Genomic DNA, 23,763 nt, shown 5'->3' on the forward strand with positions numbered 1-23,763 from the left:
GTGACTCTATTTCCTCTGCCAAGCTGTGGGAGAACCATTCATATGGTGCTCTGTTAGTGCACCCCTGGGCAGTTGTAATCTGCTCTTTACTGTAGTCTGTGTGAAGTTTGAAGGGTTTATATGTTTTGGAAAACATACTGCTCTGTAAATAAATCTTTGTGAACAGTTGACCTTAAATAATCTAGTTCTAATACTTTCTAATCCAGCATCTTTTCATCTTAATTTAGAACAGGTTCCCAGCTAGCATGTTTCACGGTAACATCCAGAAACAAATTTTCTCACTGAGTTGAACATTGTTTTAAAAGGAATTTAAGAAATGGTAAGAATGAAAACATCCCAGCTATGTGTTACTTACGACATCTGTCTTTACACATTGTATGGATGTGTGCTCTACGTGGGACACACATATTGTGTTCCCACAGAGACGGATTTTAAACCTGATTGACTTTCCCAGCCAGATGTGTTTGCCTATATGAATTAAAAACATACTTGTTACAGCATTTTCCCCACCGTTTATGGATTTAGGTACAGACAGTGTCTTTATCTGCAGCTGTTAAGGCAAGTCAGTAGATTTTGAGTTGAAACGTTACAATTTTTTACTTATATTAACTTTATAAAAATAACCTTTTCCTTTGGTTTTGGGGAAGTGATGCTGTTCTTGGTTAAAAAAGAGTTTCATAAACTAACAGAACATTTAGATTTGTATATTTTCAAATGTTCTTCCGATTCTACAGCTAAGCCTAAATGAAATGGGGGAAAAACAACTAGTGGAAATAGGTTTAGTTGCTTCTTTATATAATCTAACAAGATTTAAAGACAGGCATATGTATCCCAAAACTGTTTTAATTTCACATTTGTGCCACCTAATTTAGTCTTCCTCTACTCTCAGTGATGGGAGGAAGAGGAGCACTGTCAAAGAGGTTTGAAACTTGTATGAGCTGGATTGTCTGAGGAAGAATGAGCTGCCTGAGATATGTGCCTGAATCCTGATGGCAGTCTCCTGAGTTCTGTTACTTTAATGTTCATTTTACGTACAACGCTTTCTAATAGAAGGTGTCCAGCATATTTCGTGTTTGTTGAAACCACAGTAATGTACAGTGGTATCGATTAATTCCAAATGTCGGCTAGTGAGAAATAAGGCTCAGATATATTGGCCTTATTGGAACTGGAGAACATTGTTTTCCTCAACTCGTAGATGTCCAAGTGGGGGAAAAAAAGTGCTCTGAAACTCCTGCTTTGGGTAATGGACCTTCTGGCTGTAACAGCATTAGATTCAAAATCGAAAACATTGATTTCTCAGAGGCTTTATGAAGTAAACATTTTCTTGCTGTATTTTGTTTGCTGGTAACTTATTCCAAAAGTAAAAGTAAGCTTATTAAAGCAATATAAGAACATATTGACTTCAGCCTGGGCAATGACTCTCTTTCTAGAGTGGATTTGGGTTGTAAGAGTGCTGTTCTAATAGATAAGCGCTCCTCATTTACAATGGCCCATCTAGAAATAAGTTCTCGGATGCAGAAAGACTGTAAGTCCATTTTCCATTGTTCATAAACCAGTGAAAAGGTGAAGTTATAACAGAAGAGGACAGCTTTTCCTATCAGAAGCCAACATTTTGCTGTAATGAGAAGTCTAAATCTGGTCCTTACTGCATTATTTTTGGTATCTGCTTGCGGAATTCCCTTGCAGTAGAAGAGTTAAATGTTCTTGGAAAGATCAGATGCTAGCAGCTAATGACTTGAATCCATCTCCTTGTCAATACAAGGTTTTTACTGTAGGGCATTTCAGTAACATTGTTGTTTCTGTCACAGAGATCTTGATCATGCCATTTCTGATTATTTTGTTTTCTTTATGCTTTAAGCGGTGGGTTGCTTAACTCAGCTTTGCTTTCAGAATAATCCGCAGTTGAGAGGTTATCCATTGCTTTGCTAATGTCCATCTTAAGTTAAAGGCAACATTCTGCTCTATGAGCAGTTTCTTTTAAATCTAGATGTCTCAAATATTTCTTTAGAGATATTCTTTGTTTGTGTCCTCCCTGGTTTTCTTTAGGTCTTATGTAAGAGCCAAACATGCTATTTCAAGTTTTGCCTTAGAAGATACACAGAGGAACTATTTATACCTGCTTTTGTGTATTATAATTGCATTGTTCTCTTTGCTGCCATGTCTTTGTTAGACTGTTACTATTATTCTACAAAAAGGTAATGAACAAGGGTGTGATCAGTGTATAAGGAAAGCAGACATTATTCCCTATTTAGTGCAGGCAAATAATAAGATACCTGGTCTGATAGTAAACGTTTTAGAAACCTAGTTAGTCATTTGAGATAAAAGAAGGGTATACATTTTGCCTTTCTGAATTCTTGCCCTCTAAAAACTTACATCAACTACTACTCTCGTCTTTTCCAGTATTACTGATTTCTGTTTTCTCTGTTCTTTTGAGTGTTTTAAATCAACCTGAGGTACATTCTTAAATGCTTGTGACCTTGGAAAAAAAGTTTAAAAAAGAGCTGCAGTAACAGAATTGAATCTGACCAAATTAACCAGCAATGTTTGTGGGGTTTTCTTTCTTTAAAGTAAAATGTCAATATGTACTTTTGTACATATTGGTGAATTACACTTATAACGTGACTTTATCAGTGGTCTTATATTTATGATACTGAAACTTGTTTGTGAAATTTCTTCATAATGAATATCAAAGTGTGAATATAAAGAAACACATGGAAGCAAGAAAGTTAACTAGTGTTTTCAGCTGGATATTTTTGTTTTGAAAACAGTGTGTTTGCAGGAAAAAAATAGTATCTGGAAGAGAACACAACTTTTTAGTAGTTTTTTTTCTCGAAAACGTTGGGCAACTGCGTGTCATGAGGAATTGATGGAAATCCATCATCAGTCTAATATTATAAACCATTGTGATTCAGAAAAGCTTGCTGACACTTGACAACGTAAATCTGGTTGTGGCTAAAATAATCTGGTCTAAACATGACACTTGAATGCTTAAACTCTTTCAGATTCTTCACTTCAAGGTGTAAGGTCTGCTGCCAGAAGCCTGGGTTTTTGCGTGTTCCAAGTCATGGAAACAGCTGATCTATTATGTGCAAGTAAAAACTGTTATAATTTCCCTCAAAGCAACATCCTCACTATATAGTGTGCTGAAAAATCAGTGTTTTGCATTTGTGTAAAACTTGCGTGTTTCAATGAACAGATAGGTATAAAAGTGCATGTTAACTTCATAGCTGACTCTTAAATTTGGGAGCCAATTCCCTCAAAAATATGGGGATGTTAAATAATCTGCATATCAGTCATAAATTTGTTCAAATTCTACTTAGTGAGTTAAATCACATTTTGGGTTGATCACTTGAAATACCAGCTTTACAAAATTATATAGCCTAATGTCATGACCAAGAATATGTCTGAGTTGGGTATAAAGTACTACAAAAGATGAAGCCACAGTTCCAGCTCTTAGGCCCTATTTGAGATGCCAGACAAAGCAGGGATTAACTAAATGGATTAATGAACAAAGTTGTTGTTCTGTCAGACCTGTGGGTTTTCCCCATGTTAATATTCCAGTGGACAGCAACGAATTTGGTTCAATAGTTTGTGGTTGGCAGGTGGAACACTCTTGAATGTTGAGAAGGGGGATCATAATGAAATTCTTTCTGAAGAAAACTACATTAAGGCTAAAAATTCCCATGCTGTTTTTTATATTACAAGGAGAATTGGGATTATGCCCCATTTAAAAAAAATTTTAAAAATCACTCATTAGTCAGTAAAGGGGATGGGGAATACTGATATGATTCTCTTCCTTCTGTTTCACTTTGAGTATGATGTTCTTTTGAGTTCTGTAAACAACAACTAAGTTGTATTAACAAGCTTACACTCATATATAATATAGATTCATACATTTTGGAGCTCTTTAACTTTGGCTTTTAAAATGCAGCTGTAACATAATTGGAAATAGTTGACACATTTTTAAAAAAATATATACGCAAGTCCTGCCGTTGATTATGCAGTTTGTTCTTACAGGTTAAACTGATTAAACATGTAGTAGACTATCAAACCTATGATCAGGTTTTTAAATGCACAGTTAATGTTCCTTGCAGATCCTGTTTTGGCAACCATTATTGAAACATATCTGGAGCAGAGTATTGTGCTACTGGACTGCTGCTGTGTAAATGATCCCTGTGATGTTTTAAAAGTGCTTTGAAATGAAAAATTGAAGGAAGTTTCTTCTTCTCTATGGCAGAAATTGCAGGAGAGAAAATATTAAGATGTTGGAGATCTTCCTACATGTTTGATTGGGCTTTGGCAGTCTGCTTCATCCCCTGTGCAGCCTCTTCACGTTATCTTTGTCCTGTGCTTGTCCCTACTATTCTTCTTGCTTGCCTCCCTTTTTTCATATTACCTGGAAAGAAAAAGAGTCTTGTACGTCAGTTCCCTTTGACTGTGATGCTTGCTGCTCTCATGTTATTCAGTTTGTGTTCTGCATGCTGCATCTTGGGGTTTTTTTAGATCGTCTTTGCCCCTAAGGATTTTCTCAACTCTATTATGATTTATTTTTAGCTGAGGTTAAGAGAATAATATAGTAAATGGCCAACAAAAAAGATGGGCAGAGTTGTTACGATGGATAATATATGGAAGTATGTCCAGTGCAGGTTCAGAATTCATTTTTGTCGGCATTTCTTGCATGAGATCTTTTGATGTCAAGTGACAGAGCAGTTACTGATATAGAGCTGAATGTGATATTTCAAATAACTCAAGGGAAAACCAACTTATACAAGCTTATAAATCTGAGAAGGTTTAAAAGTAAAACGTGCATGGTTTTGGTGAAAGATACAGACAAATTTTCTTTTTATTGGGGAAGTCCAGAGGTTTTTTCCAAGGCCTCTGATTCATAGTGTTAGGATATGTCTTTGAGATACAGGGTAAAAAAAAAAAAAAAAAAAAAAAGAACCAAACTTTTTTGTTAGGCTATTTTTCAGTCTGAATCATGATGACTGCAATTTTGTTATTTAGTTTAAGCAATATTGGCCTATATAATGCATAAATTAGGGGGCTCATCAGCATCCTTCTGTATCTATTTCCTCTCCATAAATGTAATCTATGGTAATCTAGGTAGGCCACTGAGGTGGTGGTGCTTTGTAGCCAAGGAGAAGAGTTGTAGGTAATCAAAGTACTTTCCAAGATTTTAGAAAACTTTAGGCTGTAGGAGTACAATGTAGATTTGTTTCATTACCAAACCAGCAAAACCATAGTTTACTGCCATTCTTTATGTATAGTGCTGTAAGTTTATGTATTTAACAGTTGGAAACAAATTGGAGGTTGCTTCTGTTTTCAGCTTTTTCCTCCCCTTCTCGTGACTTTTCATCAATAAAACAAAGTTTCTGGGTGAGGGGAAGCTGGTCTACCTAGATTTAGTCTCTTTTTTTACTTGAATATAATTGCTTGTGTGACTTGATTGTTCTATAACTGTTTCAAAAGAAGAAAAATCTGATCTGTATCCATTTGGAGTTATTTTATATATAGTATGATACTTTTGTGTTAAACTTGATCTTTATTACTCATACTGCATGGAAAGCTTCAAGGTTGGATCTTACAGACTTCAGAAATCTTGGTTTCAAAAATCAAATGCATTAACTTCCTAGCTTTAGCTTGTGTCAGCACACAAGCATTTGACTTTATAAAACATTACATGCTTTACAGACTACCTGTTTGAGAGTAATTGAAATATTTAGGGATTTTATTTGGGTTTCTGCTTCAAATTTCTATGGGTTTAGTTATATGGCTTTTTCTTTCCAATGTAAATCAACATGCTGTAGAACTGTTACTTCCTATTTTAGAAACTTTTTTTTCTAAATGGCTTTAGAGATGTGCTTTAGAGGGCTTGTACATCTCTGCCTAATAAAGAATAAAACATCTAATCATGACATAAAACTACTGTTGAGGTTGCAGTGGCTTCAATCATAGTACTTGGTCTTGCGCAAGGAGCTGCATATCCCACCCTCCAGTATTATTCCTCAGAAGCTGATCAAGGGTGGGTTTTTTTTTTTAGGATTCTTGTTTTCACCTTCCTTCTTTCCAGCCATTTCATTGTTTCTGTTTAAGCTTCTTTTTCTTCTGGGATGATAATGGCTTATATCCAGTCAGTGCTGTCCTTGAAATATTGTTGAGGGGTTTTTTGTTTGTTTCAAGGAATGGTTTCTTGCCCTTACAGTCTCTTCAACATTTGTCACATGGGGTAGGATGATAAATATAGTGTCAACTAAATTTTCCAAATAGGTTTAACAACTATTGTTAAACTTCAGGAAGTTTAATAATAAATTTATGCTACTCTCTACTGAGATTCGTTGGGAAACTTGTGAACTCAAATTTAATTACAAGATAGGATTTGTTATAACCAAATAAACCCACTCTTTTCTGGTTTTTTGGTGGGGTTTTTTGTTGTTTGTTTTTTTTTTTTTTTTTAATTTAAAAATAGAAACAAAGAAATCCTTTCCCTTTTCCAGGAATTAGAGGGGGGGCAGTGAGGCCAATCCTGATTGATGTCATTTTCTCTGTCCTTTCTCTTAAATGTCCTGTGTTCCTAAAAAGCTACTGATTCATGACCCTAGGAGTCACGAATTGCAGACACGATACCATTTGCTGTTTAACCACCTCCCCTATAGCTTTAAATAGTGCTGTCCTCCAGATAAGGTGCCTTCAGATGAGCACAGCTAATATATACCAATATCTACCTAACCGGTCTTTTTTTGCACAAAAGAACAACCAGCACTCCACCTACCAGGGTATATCGTTGTGTATAGCGTATGGATCTTCCTCTGCAGTGAAACATTCAGAAAGCAATTGTAGTCTGGATATACCGGGTGTTTAATCTTAGTGTTGATGGTTGACTGCAGTAGACCGTGGAAATCCGGATATAAAGAAGGAATGGCTGCTCTGATAGTTACAAAGAAGAAATGCTAATATTGTATTTAGTAGACTGAAAACCCTGAAGCTTGGAAAGTGAACAGGTTGGAGTAGTCTCGGTGGGAACACAAAGTTGCACTCTACAGAAATCTTGGAAAAGATCTTTTACATTCCTGTGTGGCATTAAACAGCGATTGCTAGACCTTGATGTAAAAGGGAGAGTGCGCTTGAGAGATGAGGCCTCTGAGATAAGAGTGTGAAGCTCTTCTCTCAAATACCTTCTTAAGCAGCTGGTGCTGAGTAAGCGTATGTGGGAGCTTGTTGACAACTTACTCTTTATTCTAAACAAAATTCTTTTGCAGTCTTCTTCAGTTTGCATGTGATGTTACAAATTACTTCATGTTTTCATCTGATAAGCATGATGTTCTTTTGTAACTGCAAAATAACCTTTTTACAAAAAATTGTAGCTATGTTAGTCACCTTAAAGATACCAGACCTTCCTGGCAAATACCAAGAGTTGTTTGGCTCAATCGCTGTGGCATGTCATGCTTGAGAAGAACTGCAGAGCTTGTTGTTACTATACCCTTTGTGTGCTGCTGTTTAGGTGCCTGTACAAAGTCCTTTGCTAAAGCTGTTGGAATTAAGGATCATGTTTTATCTGTGTTTCAGAACTAGTATTGTAAAGTCTGCACTTATTCTGCAGGTTAGAAATTCGAATATTTGCTAATATGTATAGGTTGTTTCAGCTCTCTGTAGATAATGCTTAGTATGTTGTTACAATTTATTCATGACAAGTGTCATTGGAAATGGAAACTTGGTTGTAGCTCTGGCTTTAAGCTATGAACTAGTGAAGTGATGTGTACAATTGTGAATCTGTAAATAGTAGTAGTTACTGCTTCATTAATCACACACGATATTGAAAAAAATCAAAATCATTCTTTAGGACAGAAAATTTTCCATCTGTACCTTGCTGTTGCTGTAATGGCTTGCAATGTTAAGACAGAGTCCTTAATCTGTTTCTATCTAGGCCATGGGACTACTTTCTTCTCTTTTCTACCCGCCCCCCCCCCGATTTAGTGATTTGCATTTAAATATTTTATGGATAATCTTGCTCCATTCTGCTTTTGAGAATAAGCTTTGTTGAAGAAGTTTGTTTTGCTCTAGGCTTTGCTGATGTTTATAATGTTTTTTTCCAACTGGCAGTTTGTAATACATGGCAGCAGCTGTGGAGACAGCGTGTTGGCTCACAGTTATGAAATCCAAACAACAGGGAGACCTAACAGAGACCCATGAATTGGTAGAGAGAAACTTAAACAGCAGGGCAGTGGATCCTAGCTAGTGGTTAACACGCAATAGGACAAGAGGAAATGGCTTCAAGTTGCCACAGGGGAGGTTTAGATTGGATATTAGGAAACATTTCTTCACCAAAAGGGTTATCAAGCATTGGAACAGGCTGCACAGGGACATGGTTGAATGACCATCCCTGGAGGTATTTAAAAGACAGGTAGATGTGGTGCTGAGGGACATGGGTTAGTGGTGGTTTTGGCAGTGCTAGGTTAATGGTTGGACTCAATGATCTCTTAGGTCCCTTCCAACCTAGGCGATTCTATGATTATAACAGCAGTTCCTTCCTCCACTCCTTCACAGTTTCAAAGGTTATGGAAACATCTTTTGAAATCTTTGACGCTACTGAAGGTGCCTTACATACATGATTGTTGTGGTATAGTCCATTAAGTGGCTTAATTACTGTCACACAGTCAATGACCTGAGTGGGGCAAAAGACGGACCAGGATCGTTGGCTATTTTATGAATTGCTGGTGATGGGAGGTAGAGAACCAAGGGGTTAAAACTGAGCTTAGTCGCATCAGCGTATTGCACAACAGCTTAAGACAGATATGTTTTGTGTTCTGGCATTTCAGCACTGAATGCTGAGAAGATGATCATGTAGTAGTTTACAAGAGACTTGAACTGTCCCCAGTAGATTCTCTGTGACTTCTAAAACAAAAGAATTGGTTAGAAAATGGGTATGGGGAATGTTTCTTTCACAGTAAAAACAAAACGTATGAGATGACAAAAGCTAGCCAAATTCTAATAAACTTCTCTTTTTTTCCCTATTACAGAAATACATTAACTTTGAAGTGGAACTAAACAATGGAACCAGATATTATTCGAATGTACTCCTCATCCCCTCCACCACTGGACAATGGAGCCGATGATGATGAAGATGATGAATTTGGAGAATTTGGAGGATTTTCTGGTGTAAGCACTGCTGGTGTAGCTTTTGCTGATTTTGATACACCGGACTATGGTCATCCAAAGGAAGAGTTTATACCCACAAATCATTTCATCCCACTTCATGATTATTCTGACAATGTAGCTAGCATTGCAACTTTCACATCTGTCAAAAATGTTAAAGATAAAGACTGCCTTGCAGAGCTTCCTACTCTTAGTAAGGAACTTTCTGATATGTCGGCTACTAGTACCAGCCAAGAAAAATCTAAGTTTAGAACTTCAGGTACTGCTTTAGAAGAAATAAACAAAAGAGGGGAACAAAGAGACAACACTGGGAAATCAGAGGGTTTTTCTTCTCGTGTGGTTAGAACTAGTATAGCAGTTGAGAGCCAGGATGAGCAAATAGATGCTTGTAATGGTGAGAAACTTCCATGTCTAGAGATTCTAACAAACGGATTTGCAGCGTCGGACCCTGTAAATCCTCAGGGAACAGAAGATCTAGACAGTATCAGTGACTCAAAGGGACTGAAAACTGTTAGCGTCCATAGTACTGAGCAAAATTTGAACTCAATGCCTAGCTCAGGTGAAGACTTTGCAGATTTTGCTACGTTCTCAAACAAAACCCCAATCCATTTAGCGGGAACAGGACCCACAACATGCAGTGTTCTTAATAAAAGAGACTCTCTGAGCATTCAGGAGAACAACAGGATAAACAGAGTAACTCTTATTGAAGAAGAGGTTCGCCTTTCAGAAATCAGTTGTGAACAGGGTCCCTCAGCACTGGAAGATAATGAATTTGCGATTTCTAGTACATCTCAGACAACTGGAAGTTCAATATGCACTACTGAAAATGGAGAACGCAGTGGGAGGAGAAGACAACATGGTGTAGAGAATGGCAAAAATTTTGCTAGGCCTGATGACTCTTCGGGAACAGAGGACATCAAGGTTGAAAAAATCCAAAGCCTAAGCTGTCTTGCAGGAGAAAAATTGGGCGATTCTGAAGATCTTAAGAATGGTGCAAGTAGTACTGAAGTTGTAGCTTGCAGTGATGCGCATGATGATTTTGGTGATTTTGGTTCAGTCAGCAGTGCATCTCCCAACTTCATTAATGCTCAAGAATCAATAAATGCCCTAGATTCAGAAGGAGCTTCTGAACATCCCGCACATATTAGCGAACCTAATGATGAATTTGGTGAATTCAGGGACACAAGTACTGTTTCTCAGCAGCCAGCAAGGTTAGATCAAGCTGAAGTAAATCAGACTGATGACACTTTAGAATGTGTTACTACCAGTAAAACTTCATGCTTAGACTTTGAGCATACTACTGAGGTAGAAAATGGTGATGATAGTGAATTTGGAGACTTTGATTCAGTGCCAAAACCTCAAGATGATAGTGTTGCTTTTCAGGACTCTGATGACTTTGCGGACTTCAGTTCAGCAGGTTGTAACCAGGCTACAGACTGGAATGCTTTTGAAGATGAACAAAAAGACAGCTGTTCTTGGGCTGCCTTTGGAGACGAGCAAGCTGGTGAATCTCATCACAGAAAAGAGACGTGGCAGTCACATAGGACAGACGTGTCTGCCAGGATTGATGGTCCAGTATTACACAAGACTGACAGTTTTGCTTTAGCATCTTTCCAAGGAACTACCAGTAAGCAATCTCAAGAGCCAGCACTTTCAGTTCAGGTAAGGATGTTCTTGATCTCATTCAGTCTTGTTCTGCTGTTGTGCATACACTTCTTCCTGGTTCCTGCTTCTGCATACAACAAATGTTTGGCTAGTCTTTGTTTGTCTTGTGGGTGAGACGGGCTGGTGTGAAATTGTATGCTGTCTTTGCATCTTGTATCTTTTGTAGTGCTATTTCCCGTAAAAAAATGAGTGGGGTATGCCGGAACTTGTATGCAAAACTTGTATGTTTTGATGATTATATGCAGTCCTTTACATAAACTGATCAAAGGAATGAGCCATCAAACATCTCAGTGTCTGTGATAATTCTTCCTTTGCTTCATAGTTTACTGCCTTTTGCGGGGGGCGGGCACTCTGATGTTGCCTTTTCATAAAATAGTGGTGTGACTGGAAGCTGAGATTACTGGTTCCCAGAACGTTTCACGATCATTCTCTCTCGTGTTTTCAAAATCTGATTTAAAGTGATGACAACTTGTAACTCGCTGCACTCATTTGCTTAGAGCAGAGAGCATGATAAAGTTCTGTCCCTGGTATTCCAACTCCTGGGAAGTTAACCATTTAAAAGTTATTTAAAAATAAGTCTCAGTTATACATTAATTGTGGGAAGCTCCACGTTATAGCAGCATCACAAAAATAGCACTGTGATTTCTTAAAGCTAATGCTAGTTCTAATCTGGAGTTTTGGGGAGGGTGAAGCAGATAGGTTTACTTTTTTACCCCCACACCCTAGTGTTTCTACTTTAGTGGCTAAGTATGTGTTAATTCTTAATCAATTCCTTCCAAAGTCTTCTCACCAGTCATCTTTGAGATATGTGCCTGTTTATACATAGATAATTTTTAATACTACTTTTAGAAGATTCAGAGCAACAAATTGATTTTTAAATTCTCTTCACTGCTGCTTTTTAATCATGTCATCCCATGTAAATAGTTCAGAATATGCTCTGTCTTTTTGAAATGTGCAACAACACCAGCAATAAAGGGTATTAGTAGTAACATGTGTCTAAAAGGTTTGGATCTTCTCTGTCAGTCTAAGGAAATGAGGTAAATTCTTTCTTCCAGGACCTTGTGTAGGCTTGGTGACAGCCCTCCCTCTTTTCATTTCCTACCAGTGACAGGTGAAATGGCTTTTCAGAAGAAAGTTGTGCCAGCTGGAGCTTTGCATGTGTCAGCAAATGGAATGGAGCTTTCGGGGCTCAGCTCTGATTTCTTGTCACATTAAAAGGTGTGAGCCTCAGCTCCTGACACATGCTTCTTACTGTTTTGTGCAGTGATTAACATGTCAAATTTCAAACTGGCTTTATGACCCAAAAAAAGACTCGGAAGTGAACCTGCAGGTGCATTTTTGTGCCTATGCAAAACCTTGCTCATCATCACCTGAATGCATGGGTCTGTTTCTCAAGCTGAAAGCACGAATCTATTGTTACCTGTTCTGTTGGTCACTCACCCATGAAATTGGAGAGTATTAAGGTCATTAGTGCAATTAATCTAAACTGTTCCTGTTGCCACTTGAAAGAATCTGACAAAGAAATGGGGTGGGGAGGTGATTCTAGTAAGTCATCCATTTTTCTAGTTAATCGTGCTGCTAATTGATAGTCTGAAGGTTTCAGACATTTATTTTTGCTTAGAATTTTCCATAATTTTATGATGGTGTTTCAATAAAAAACAATTCTGAATGTAGATGTTTATAAAAGCAGAACATTCAGAAGTTCTGTAATTATTTTTTTTCCCCTCCCATAATTCTGCCTGAACAAAACATAACAGCCAAGTTACAATGGAGTTCTTCAGTGATCTGTCATTAAGTCATACGGTAGTTTGCTTAGATCGTAAAGCAAGTTTTAAGATTTAAAACATATTTTTTTTATTCCTTGTCTTGATGCTACAGCCAGTTTTGACTGTTTGTATATAAAGTGATGTTCTGCCTCCCCTGCCAGTGAGGAAGTACAACTCAAAGAATGTTTTACACAAATAAGCTGTAGAGGAAGTTAAGCTGGATATGTTTTCTCTGTTGCAATAATTTCCTTAGCCTTGCAATGACTGTTAGTTGCTACATTATTATTTTTTTTCAGCTAACTCTTAAAACAATAGTTACGCATTTTCAAAACTCACTTCATATTCTGTAAGTGGTTTAAGTTCTGGAAGGATCTATTGAAACCTTTTTATATTTAAAAAAAAAACTTTGTTTCAATGTTAAGTAGTAATTCTGTTCTTAATCCATTGAGCCACAGTGCAGTAAATTGCAGTTAGAAACATTGAGATTAGTTGAGTCAACATGAGCCAGCAGAGAGTCCCAGTACTTTGAGAGCAGAATCTTAGTAACATTAAACTCAGATTTTTATTGGCTTCCTTACTTTCAATTAAGATGATGTCACTGAGGTCAAACCACAAAATACAGCATTTTAAAGTATTTGCTGATCTTCTGTTTACCATGTATTAAAGCTGAGTTCTGGAGCTGTTTGAGGCAAAAGCAGAAACACTTGCATGCAAAATAAAGCTAGGGAGAGGTAAGTGGACAAAGTTTTTTGTTACCCTGACCAAAAAAGGGTAAGGAGGAGTAGGCCGCTTGCATCAATGTATTGCTGGCAGATCTAAAAAACAGTCGCTGTAGCAACTTAAAGTGAGCAGGCGGTGCAAGAGAGAAATACTGTGTCTGTTAGACACTTAAGTGTGAAAACTGAGACCTCAGCATAGGCTAAAGGTGAACTGGGATCATTTACAAGATACTGTGTACACTTGATCTGTAATGTTGAGACTAGGGGAGTCACTGTAATGTGGTAATGAAATAATTTCGAATGGTGTATAAACAGAATGACCCTAATGTAATTCTTTACTCTGCAGATTTCTGCTTTTCTATACTTAGCCAGCAGCACTACTGTTTAAATGTGGCAATTACATATATGGCAATTTTCGTCCATCCAGAATGCAGCGTGAAAGTTATTTACCAGTTGCTCAAATTCCCCTGCCAATGGTCTCTGTATATTTTCCTTTCTGTTTCCTTAGTTTGTGTATTCTGGATATGGAGGCAGCAGCAAAATTTTGTGCTTTCTGAATGTGATCTTGATCATAATATAAACTGTAAACAGTCAGGCAAACTGTTTTAAAGATTGTGGATTTGGTATAATGTTTAATTAAAAATTAGACTCTTATAGAATTCAACTAATGAATCCATTTTTTTTCTTACAAAATATAGACTATGAAAGAAGAAAGAGGTAAAAGGTCACAGAAATGACCTGATACAGTGACATGTAGTGGCAAAAAGATCATTATGTCTTTTCTCCTTTGCCTTTGGTCTTAGGCTCTCTGAATCCTGCATATGATCTGAAATGTAGGATTTGTAAGATGCTGACCTCTTCTATTCAGTGGTGTTGAGTGGAGGAAGGAAGAAAAAGGACATGGTATATGATATTCAGTTACAACTACTGAAAGAATTTGTAACCCCTTAGAAAAGGTTCCAGCCTCAAAGGCTGAGGGGCACAGGTACACAAATTGTTATTTGAACCCATATTAATACTACAGTATACCTTAATTATTTAATGTCTGTTTCAGCTGAAAAATACATAGTAGTTAGTTTCAGTATAGCTGCAGGTTTGCATTAGATATAGATGTGCCTTCGTGTTCACTAAAACTGATTTAGGATGTGGTGGTGGGTGAACTCTTTGATCTGACAAGTTTTGAGTGAACCTGCACTGTGCCTTATGCATTAATCCCCTTTACGTGGTGACATAACACACAAATAAGTTATGTTTATAAGGAATATAAGGCTCGTAGCACTGCTATTCCTGTGAGATAGTGTTGAACATTAGTCAGCTGAGGGGGTTACTCTGCTGTATTGTGCATTAGGAATATACATAGGACTTAGGCAGCAAAGCACAAGAGCAGTTGTTACCAATGGTAATCACGTAGGTGGGTAATACGGCTGTGCCTAGCTGTGTTCAAGAAGTAAAGGCATCTCTAGAGGAGGAGGAGGAGATGGATAGCGGCTTGATTGTAAGGCCAAAAGTCTTACAAATTAACAAATACTGGAAAGTGAGGAAGGGAAGCCTGAACAGTCCTCAACATGGGATTTAAATTTTCTGCTTATTAGAGAGCCTGTGCATGTGGGCTCTACCTCTTCAGATTAATCATACAGTGTGGGTGATGTACAGTTACTAAGCCACAAGTATGCATCAAGACAAAGAAAACCCTGTCACTTGGAGAGTACTTTGTCTTCGGCGATGAATGAAGTCATCCTCTTGGAAAAAAGTAATTATGACCGTAAAGACTTCAGCCTCCCAGTTCACTAAGATAAATGAAGATAGTGTTGGCTAAATTAAGTTCAGACAGTTGGGTAACAACTTGCAGTGTAAATATATCTGTCTGGAAAGGTTGGGGTTTTTTAAGTCCATAGCACAGTTCTTAAGTATGTGCAGCTAAATTACAGTAAAACCCATACCATTATTAGTAGCCCATAATTGGGGTATTTCAGAAACATTGTATTTCAAAATGTTCAAAACTTCAGAAACATTGTATTTCAGAAATATTGTATTTCAGAACAGGCTGGTTAAGGGGATCTTACAAAAGAAAATAGTTTGGGAGGGGGTTGTTTTAGCATTTCTGTTTATATACCAGAGATCAAAATCGTCTTCCATCTTCTACACATAAGTTTTGTCCACTATACTAATTTTCAGAGCCTGACTGGAGAGTTAGTACACCACCTCTAAATAATAGTAACATGTCCAACCGAAATGGGAGGTAATCTTTGTGTAGTCTAGATATAAATAGCTGTTAAACTTTACTTTGCCCTCATGGAAGATGCAAGATATCGTACATTCTTCAGCTGAGGGAGAATAAGTGTGCAAGCCTTCCAGCAAGAAGGAGGGAGACAGCTTCATGTTTCTACACTGAACTTCCCTACAGTTTATAACTCTCTTATATCAAGTAGTAAAAAGAGCAGAGAAGTATTATTCTTCTTTCTCAAGCTACTAAATTTTCAGATTTCCTTTGCAGTTGAGCTCAAGGCCTTTACAGTTACTGTTTAAAAATGTTTTTGGGATATTGAGGACTATCCTTGCCTTCTTTAGTTCTTTAAATTATGTAATAAAAATCTTACTCTTCATTTTGTGTTGGTGAGGTGGTTTTTTTTAGCTCTTGTGGCATCCTCTTCCTGGCTTGTAAATCTCAGTTTAGGACCAGTGTTTCTATTATAAATTACCTGTGGTAATAAAAATTTAATAATTCTGGTTTTTACCTCTAAGAAACATATAGCTCCATCTTAAATTTATCTGCTTTTTGGGGGCGGGTGCGGAGAAAAGCCATCACATTTGAATCATGAGAAGTTAAACCAGCGTTCTTGTAGGCATTGCTTCTTTTTTTTTTTTTTTTCACTTCAGGGTTTTTCTGCCTGCAGTTCTTCTCTCATTATTTTTGAGAAGGTGTTCTCTTTGCTGAGCAGAGCCTGCACAGCAGAGAAAGAAAGACATTTTTGCTATGTGGAAGGGAAATTGATTCTTAGTTTAAGCAGTCCATAAAGAAAAAAAGCTGCTCCCATTTAACTAGGAACTTAGTGATTTGTTTGTTTACCGTTGTTTACTGCTACTATTGTTAACTGTTCAGCTGTGTTCAATGCTTGAGCCCAAAAGATGTTGAGACCCACTGAAGCTGAGGGGTGTGTTCCCCAGGGTGAGTTGCATCCATTGAAATCAGTTTCTCAGCTCCCCCTGTGTTAATATCATGTAGTTTAGCTCTTAAAAAAACCAAACCAAAAAACAAACTAGTCCCCAAAACCTAACAGAACCCAACTCCCCCCCCCCAAAAAAAAAAAAACCAAACAAACACCAAAACACAAAACCAAAACAAACCACCCAACCCCCTGCACACACACCTATGGTGACGGTACAGAAAGCATATGGTGACTTAGCTCCTCACAGGCAAATGTGTTGCTGGAAAATATGGTTTGGTTGTTAGAAAATGCAGCAAAGGGGGTTTCTCATTTAATCTCTGCTCTACTTTGTTAAATGGTCATAAAGACCTGCGCTAGGCACGCTCCAGAGCAGTGGGTTCATGATTTAAAATAAATAAATAATAATAAAAAAATCTCTAGTTAATCAGTTTCTTTTCTTGGCTTCTGGTCCCTGAGCTTTGTTCTGCTGTTTTTTTGAGAGCCTTCATTCAGCTTCTGAATTCTAACTAGAAACCAATCATGTCCATATGGACTTTATTCCTTTCCTAAATTATACATCTAGCATCTTGGATCCTTCATATGCTCATTTCTGTCTCCTTTCATATGTTTTTCTATCAGATAAGACTTGAATGTCCAAATACTCTCACTAATTTAACTATTACACTGGTTTTATTTATTCTTAGGTCTTCCAGTTTTGAGTTTGATAGATGCAAACATCCCAGAGCTTGAGTGATGCTTCCTCCATAGCCCTTTTTCCTGGCAGCAGGAAAAGGAGGGCTGAAAATGTGCTCTGCTTTCGAGTCTTTCCCCTTCTTAAAGCACCTCTGAAAGCTGCCAGAGCAGAGATGCCGTGAGCTGTAAGCATCAGTGGGGAAAATGAGGCATTGTGTTGAGAAATAGGGTTGTCCCCTCCCATGGAGAGTGGGGAGGAAGGAGGGACAAAATGCTACTCCACTCTTCAGCTTCCAGCCTGAGGAGAAGCTCACTGGGTGAGCTCTTGTGTCTGCTCCGCAGCTCATGTGTGGTGGGGACAGTGGAGAGAAGCAAGATGACTGTTGGGTTGGTTTTTTTTACACCCCCTCGTACACAGAGTTCCCTGAAACTTCACCCAAAGAAGCATTACAGCAGTGCTACAGTGAAACCTGCAATTCGTATCAACTGCTTCTGTAGTGTGGCCCAAATATGTTGTCTTTATGGCAAGTTTTAGTATCTCCTCTTTTCATAGCTCTGAAGAAAGGCAGTGACCTGTCGCTGTTGAGTTCAGGTGGAGGCAGCTGGGGAGGATTTAGTGTTCCTGGTAGCCAATGTAGATTTGCTGTCTTGAAGGAGTTCATAGGTTCTATAGTCTTGCGGTGGAGAAAAGGAGGAAAAACAAATTCTGTAAACCAAGTATTTTGGCCTTTCAGGTCTGAGGGCTGGATCTTGCCCTCTATTTAACTGCCAAGGAGATAACCACAGGATTAGAATTTATCAGTCTCACTTGAAAGTCTGTTACATCTCTCATATTTGGATTATTTCAGGTGGTGATTACCATATATCTTAAGTGTTTACCCAAAACATGCAGTCACAGAAACTATGGGGCTTTGAGTTTGTCACTGTTTGGAGAATCACTGTTAATTTTTGGAATGGCAGCTGTAGCCTTCATTCACATCTTCAGTGAGTGCCCCCAAGAATTACTCTTGTCAAATGGCAGTGGAGAACACTTGGGTATCAAATGCTTTTAGTGACATCAAAAGTGGAGAAAAGTTCTTGTTTTCTTTTTCCCTTTTTTTTTTTTTCAGGATTTTTCACCCTGAAAGATGCAGTAGTGTTACTGTTTATGACAGAAGTAATATTTTTTTTACAGTCTGTTTTGTACGAACAATAGATTGAGGTTTGTAGAAGACGGACACTTCCACTAATTTAAAAATCTTGGTAATGCCCTTTATACCTGGGAGCTGTGACCGCAGGATTTCATTACCAATTAGAAGAACAAGTTCAACTGCTTCCTTTGGGGACATTGCCACTGCCCAGGAGCTGTGTGTTTGTACGTTTGTCCCTGTGTCCGTACGTTTGTCCCTGTGTCCGTTTGTACACACTGAATTAATTGCTGTGGTTTGCTATGGAAACCGTTGTTCTCTATCGTATATAAATAAGGGCTGAGCATTTCTGGAAATTTAGAAAAGACGAAAGGAAGTGTAAAGAATGCTATAATTAAACTGTTCCTGAAATTTTGGCACAATTCTTGAGCTCAAATTTGAAATTGGGTGCTGACTGAGATGCTGCTTGGTTCCTAGAGACTTTCTGTTAATTCTTTCATTACCTAAGGAAGCATATTCTTAGTCACTAGCATGTTCTCAAATGTTGATCCTTTTCAAGAAACATGATGCCTTGCTGTTTTCATGATGCAGTGCCTTTCGTCTGCCTCTTCCTTTTCACTGGGAATATGTATTCTTGCTGTATTACAGAAATGAAGCATCACCTGTTCATGTACGATAAGGGCAAGTGATATACTGTAGGCAAAATTAAGTTTTAAAACTTAAGTACAGTGTGCTTTTGTATGCTGAAACGTCAGGCTTTAATCTGGAATGCTGTTTAGTTTTACTTCCTAAAAAGGTAAATTAGTGTCTTAGTTCTGGTCAACAAACACAAAACAGCCTACAGGTAATGTGACAAGTATTGTAATTTACTGTATGTCCAAAATGATTGGGCATTAAGAGATGATTAGAAGGAAAATTATGTACTGTAGAAAATGACTCATTATGGTCAGAGTATATCAGAGAGGTAATGAAGAGGAAAAGAAAAAAAAGTGAGAGTCAGGTATGTTGTGTAATTCAGATCCTTTGAGAGTATAACTGCTATGGCATTTTGACATTATGCTTTGCAAATAACTGAACCTGGTGCCTGTCCTTGTCAGGCATTTCTTTCACAGGTAGCAAAACTGAAGAGCTGATGTTTTAAGCAAGTTCATTTTCCTGCTTTTTGCAGTTAGTGGTTGAATGTGGAGAATAAACTGAACAGACTTTGTTCCCAGTTCCCGACTCATCATCCTGACTGATAAACGTGGTGTTTGCCTCTGTGTTACGTTTCCTGTACCGTGTTTCTGATGTACGTGGTCAGTGGTTTCCTTAACTGAGACAAGCCAAATTTTCAGATAAAAATTCAAATGAGAAATGTTGTAGATAACGATTATAATTGTGAAGCAGATACTCTGGTGCATAAAGGTTTGTCCCAGCTGTATCAGTTGGTCTAACTAAAATATGGAACTGCCACCTACCAGCCTTGCTTCTCTGAACCTTAAATCATTTCAGTTGTAACAAAAAAAAATATCTCTGTCTGAGGATTAGGTTTGTAAATTCAGTTTTGCTCCTGGAATATACTGCATCTCCACAGGAGGGCTCTGCTGGCATAGCTATGCTAGCAGACGCTGTGGCATTTTTGCCTACTCGGTTTCTTTTCTATTTCTCCAGTAGAAAAGCGGTTTTTGGAGCTGCTGGGTGCCGCCCAGCAGTGCAGCAGAGCGTTGGAGGGTGGCTGTTGTGGAACTCCCAAACTGGAGAGATAGAAGTGCTCCTTTTGTGATGGGCTGGCGTCTCCTTCCCCTATCAAGGAGAGAAATTTGGGTGCTGCTGTTAAAAACAAGTATATTGGGAAAAAAAAGGCTTTGATTTCATTTTTATGATCATACCTTGCGATTGGTACTTTTTCATTAATGTTAAGAGATTGTTGATTACCTGTTGTTAACGCATTGAACTTGGGGGGGGAAATATATTCCATGGCAGTGGTACATCTGATGTCTGAGACAGTTCACAGAGCTATAATAAAATTGAAATTCTGTGGCTATGTGTAAATATAACAGAGAGAAGAGGTAGAAATGTAAGGGAACAACTTAAAAAGAAGAAAGCATACTAAGTTTGTCCAAAAAAAAAAAAGGGGGGGGGATTTTTTTGTTCTTTTTGTGGGGGCAGGAGGTAGTTTGAGAGTTGGGTGTATTTTTTTATTTTTATTTAGTATTTTTAATACTAAATCCAGCTGCCGAGGCCCAAGCAGCAAGAATCAGAGCATTCTCCAGTGCATGCTGTGGAACCGAAATGCCTGGAAACCATTAGTACCAATATATGCTCTTTATATTGCTGAGACCTTACCCTACCCAACAGCAGTGATCATGGCACTGGAGGAGGAAAAAAAGCAGGAGACATTTGCTGCCTTATGGAACTTAAGAACCTTGTCTGCCTTCCTCAGATGCTGGAGTTTCCTTTCTCCCAAGGGACACTGAAGTGATGGCAGCATCAAGACACGGTTGCAACTCCTTTGAGAAGCAGGAAATCCTGCCTAGTCTCTCAAAACCCCGGAATATAGATCCGTAGGCCTCCCGCAAAACTTCTATTTTATTTACATACTCTTGTTGCAAGCTTGTAATGTAAGGCAGCAGAAAGAAGGTCAGACAAGAGTAACATTGATAAAGTTGTGGTTATGCAAACTGTGTTGCTATCTAGCTGGCTTCTTATGCAGCCACAATAAAACTGAGTGGGGATTTTTTTGTTATTTGGCAAGGATAGAAACATTCCCAAGGTTGGCTTTTAACCCCTGCAGGATCACAGCATTCAGCATCAACTGTCTGAATTGTGAAAGGCAGGAAAGGGAAATTGCTTGGAGGAAAGTAATTTTCTTTAAATTAAACAGACTCTAATGTATGAAAATACACATAGGTTTTAGGGCAAGAAAGTAAGGCATTAAGGTATTCATTTTCTTCTTTAGTTTTTTGGTCTGGAGAAGTACAAAACCAATCTTACAAATACTTTTTGACAAACAATACGTTTAAATGCCTTAGTCATGGCTCTTCAGCATTATACCTGACTTTCATGTGAACTGTAGCAAATGAAACTGGGGATGATCCTACGTCTGAGTCATTGATACTAACAGTTTTTAGGAAATGTGCCATCTTTGGACTATAAATAGTTTTTCCTTAGCATTTTCAGTGTTATGATCACACCGTGAGCTTGTTGCACATCAGGCTGAGTTTTGTGAGACTTTTAATTGCATACATCTTGTGAGAAGTCAAGCTGTCTCATGAATAAATGTTATGTCTGAAGTTTGGGAAGTTTGGATTGAAGTGCATTATCATTAAGTGAGATGATACTGGTCTTGGTTCATATTTCAGATAATGTTGAATACCAAGCTTGCTGAAAAAATGTGTTCAGTAAAACCCTTAGGACGTGTAGAATTGGAGACTTTAAGACATTTTTAAGTAAATGTAGCTTTATACTCATTGTGTGTCTTTTCTGCTAATTTATAACAAAGAGTGAGTCTGATAAGAACTATTCTGAACTCTTCTGTAAGACTCACCTCGCAGAGGGCAAGATCCTTCCTGTTTCTCAGTAGCTAGCAGGCTGTATTTGGTGCTTATAAAAAAAATATTGTGATCCTCTGGCAGTTATAGATTTTGTGGTAAGTGAAACTTTGTATCAACTACGTATCGTTTTCCATTTTCACTTATTTTTATAATTTCAAAGCAGTTAACAAAACTTGACATAAGAATTTTTCTCTTTGATATAGACAACATTGCTAAGTCGTCTGGAACGAATATTTGAAGTCTGTTTTCCTTCCATGCCTGTTCTTGAAATTGAAGAAGAAATAAGTTCCTTGAATCATTTGTTGGAAGCAGGTGACAAGCAGGTGACAACTGAGGAGACTTTAGCAAATACTGGGTAAGAAGCCACAATGCAACAAACTTGAAGTAGAAACGTGTCGTCTTTGGAACTTAAAACATATAGCAGTAATTCAAAATGAGTTGTTTGCTTCAAGCATTTTTAAAAACTAAGGAGTAAAAGTTAGCTATCTAGCTGAATGCTTGTTTTCAGTGACTGCATATACCAAGAGTATTTCAGCGTATAAACTTAGCAGCATATCATCTTCTTCTAAGTGATGTCTCTGAGTTAATCAGAATATGTCTTCTTAGTTAGACTTGATATAAATTGCTATATTTATTCCTGTGATGACCACGTCCTGTCTGCTGTGGACATCATTTTCCAATAATAAGTGTGAACTATAATTGTTCTGGGAACACTGTGCAGTTTTAGTTCCCCGTGTGTTGTGCTTGGGTGTAAGTTTAATTGGAACATATAATAAGTCGCTTGCATTAAAAACTAGAATAACTATTCAAGGCTGCTAAGCTGTTTTTCCCGTTGATAACTTGATTTATGATGGGTTGTATAGGGAAGTGATGGACGTGTGGACAGAGCTGCAGGATATCCATGATGCATATGGACTGAGATACCAGTGGGGTGGCTCCCACAGCAACAAAAAGCTTTTGTGCTCCTTGGGAATCGACACAAGAAATATTGTGAGTCTGTCAATAAAACTTGCTTTCTAAATAATGGAGCTGCTTTAAATGTAGAATCAGGTGGAAGTCCTTCTGTGTGAATGCTTGTCTCTTAATTGCATAGCTGCACAAAATGTGGCTTTTCATGACAGACCATCTGACAACTTAATTTTTATAAGCCCTGTTAATATTAAAAGTTGCATTAGTTTTTAACCACGGTGTTACATTTAACATAGTATTTATTCTCTGATATTATTCTCTTACAAGTTATGTAACATTGAAAAAAATATTATCATCACTGACACAGAAACTCTTAAGTAAATTTTTTTTTGTTGTTGTTTTATCAGCTCTTTACAGGCAACAAGAAACAGCCTGTTATAGTACCCATGTATGCAGCAGGACTGGTAAGCTTTTTTAGTGTTATTTTTTTGTTATAGTTCCAACAACGTTATACAATGAAATATATAAAACAAAGATAACTGCCAGGTATGCTGAAAGATATTTTTGTAGGTACTGTTGTGGTGTAGGTGTCACTTGAAATGCTAGAAAGCAATCATCAAATACGCAATTTTCATTATGTGTGCAAGCGGATACTTTATTTTAAATAAAAAAAAATCAATTTACTTATTTCATAGAGCAAGCTATTTATCTAATAAGGTGGGCTAGCTACTCCAAGCTCAGTTTGAGACATTTTCTAAAAAAGAAAAAATTATTGAAGTAATGTATTGATGTATATGCAGCAATGAGTTCTTCATGTTGAATTTTAATGATTAAATATAAGGTATAGATGTAAAAAATGACCACTAAAACTTGACACAAGAAACTAGATGGTTAAACAGTTGTCAAAAATGACAAAGGAACATCAAAACTAATCAAAACATCAGTTCACATCAGCAGTTGTGGGAAGCCTTGGCACTAAGAGATGCGTCAAAGGAAGGTTAAGAACTGCTAGATAGTCATGGTATTCCATGAAATGTGTGTAGGAAGCTTTC

The 23,763-nt window shown here is 37.6% G+C and overlaps 1 protein-coding gene across 4 annotated transcripts in view; it reads left to right on the plus strand.

Moving 5' to 3' along the window:
- The window catches only part of AFTPH (aftiphilin), a 48,061-nt gene that overhangs the window by 3,039 nt on the left and 21,259 nt on the right, over window positions 1-23,763 (plus strand). For 3 of the 4 annotated variants that reach the window (XR_012586042.1, XM_074579244.1, XM_074579245.1), the window contains exons 2-5: window positions 9,018-10,815; window positions 22,006-22,157; window positions 22,666-22,792; window positions 23,119-23,175. Coding sequence is in view for 3 of the 4 variants with exons in the window: in XM_074579244.1 (XP_074435345.1) it covers window positions 9,049-10,815; window positions 22,006-22,157; window positions 22,666-22,792; window positions 23,119-23,175 (2,103 nt within the window). In the remaining variant the exon portion in view is untranslated. The remainder of the gene's footprint in view (window positions 1-9,017; window positions 10,816-22,005; window positions 22,158-22,665; window positions 22,793-23,118; window positions 23,176-23,763) is intronic. The other variant, XM_074579246.1, reaches the window with a different exon arrangement.

The sequence above is a fragment of the Larus michahellis genome, chromosome 3 (genome assembly GCF_964199755.1).
Source record: "Larus michahellis chromosome 3, bLarMic1.1, whole genome shotgun sequence".
NCBI classification, from domain to species: Eukaryota; Metazoa; Chordata; class Aves; order Charadriiformes; family Laridae; genus Larus; species Larus michahellis.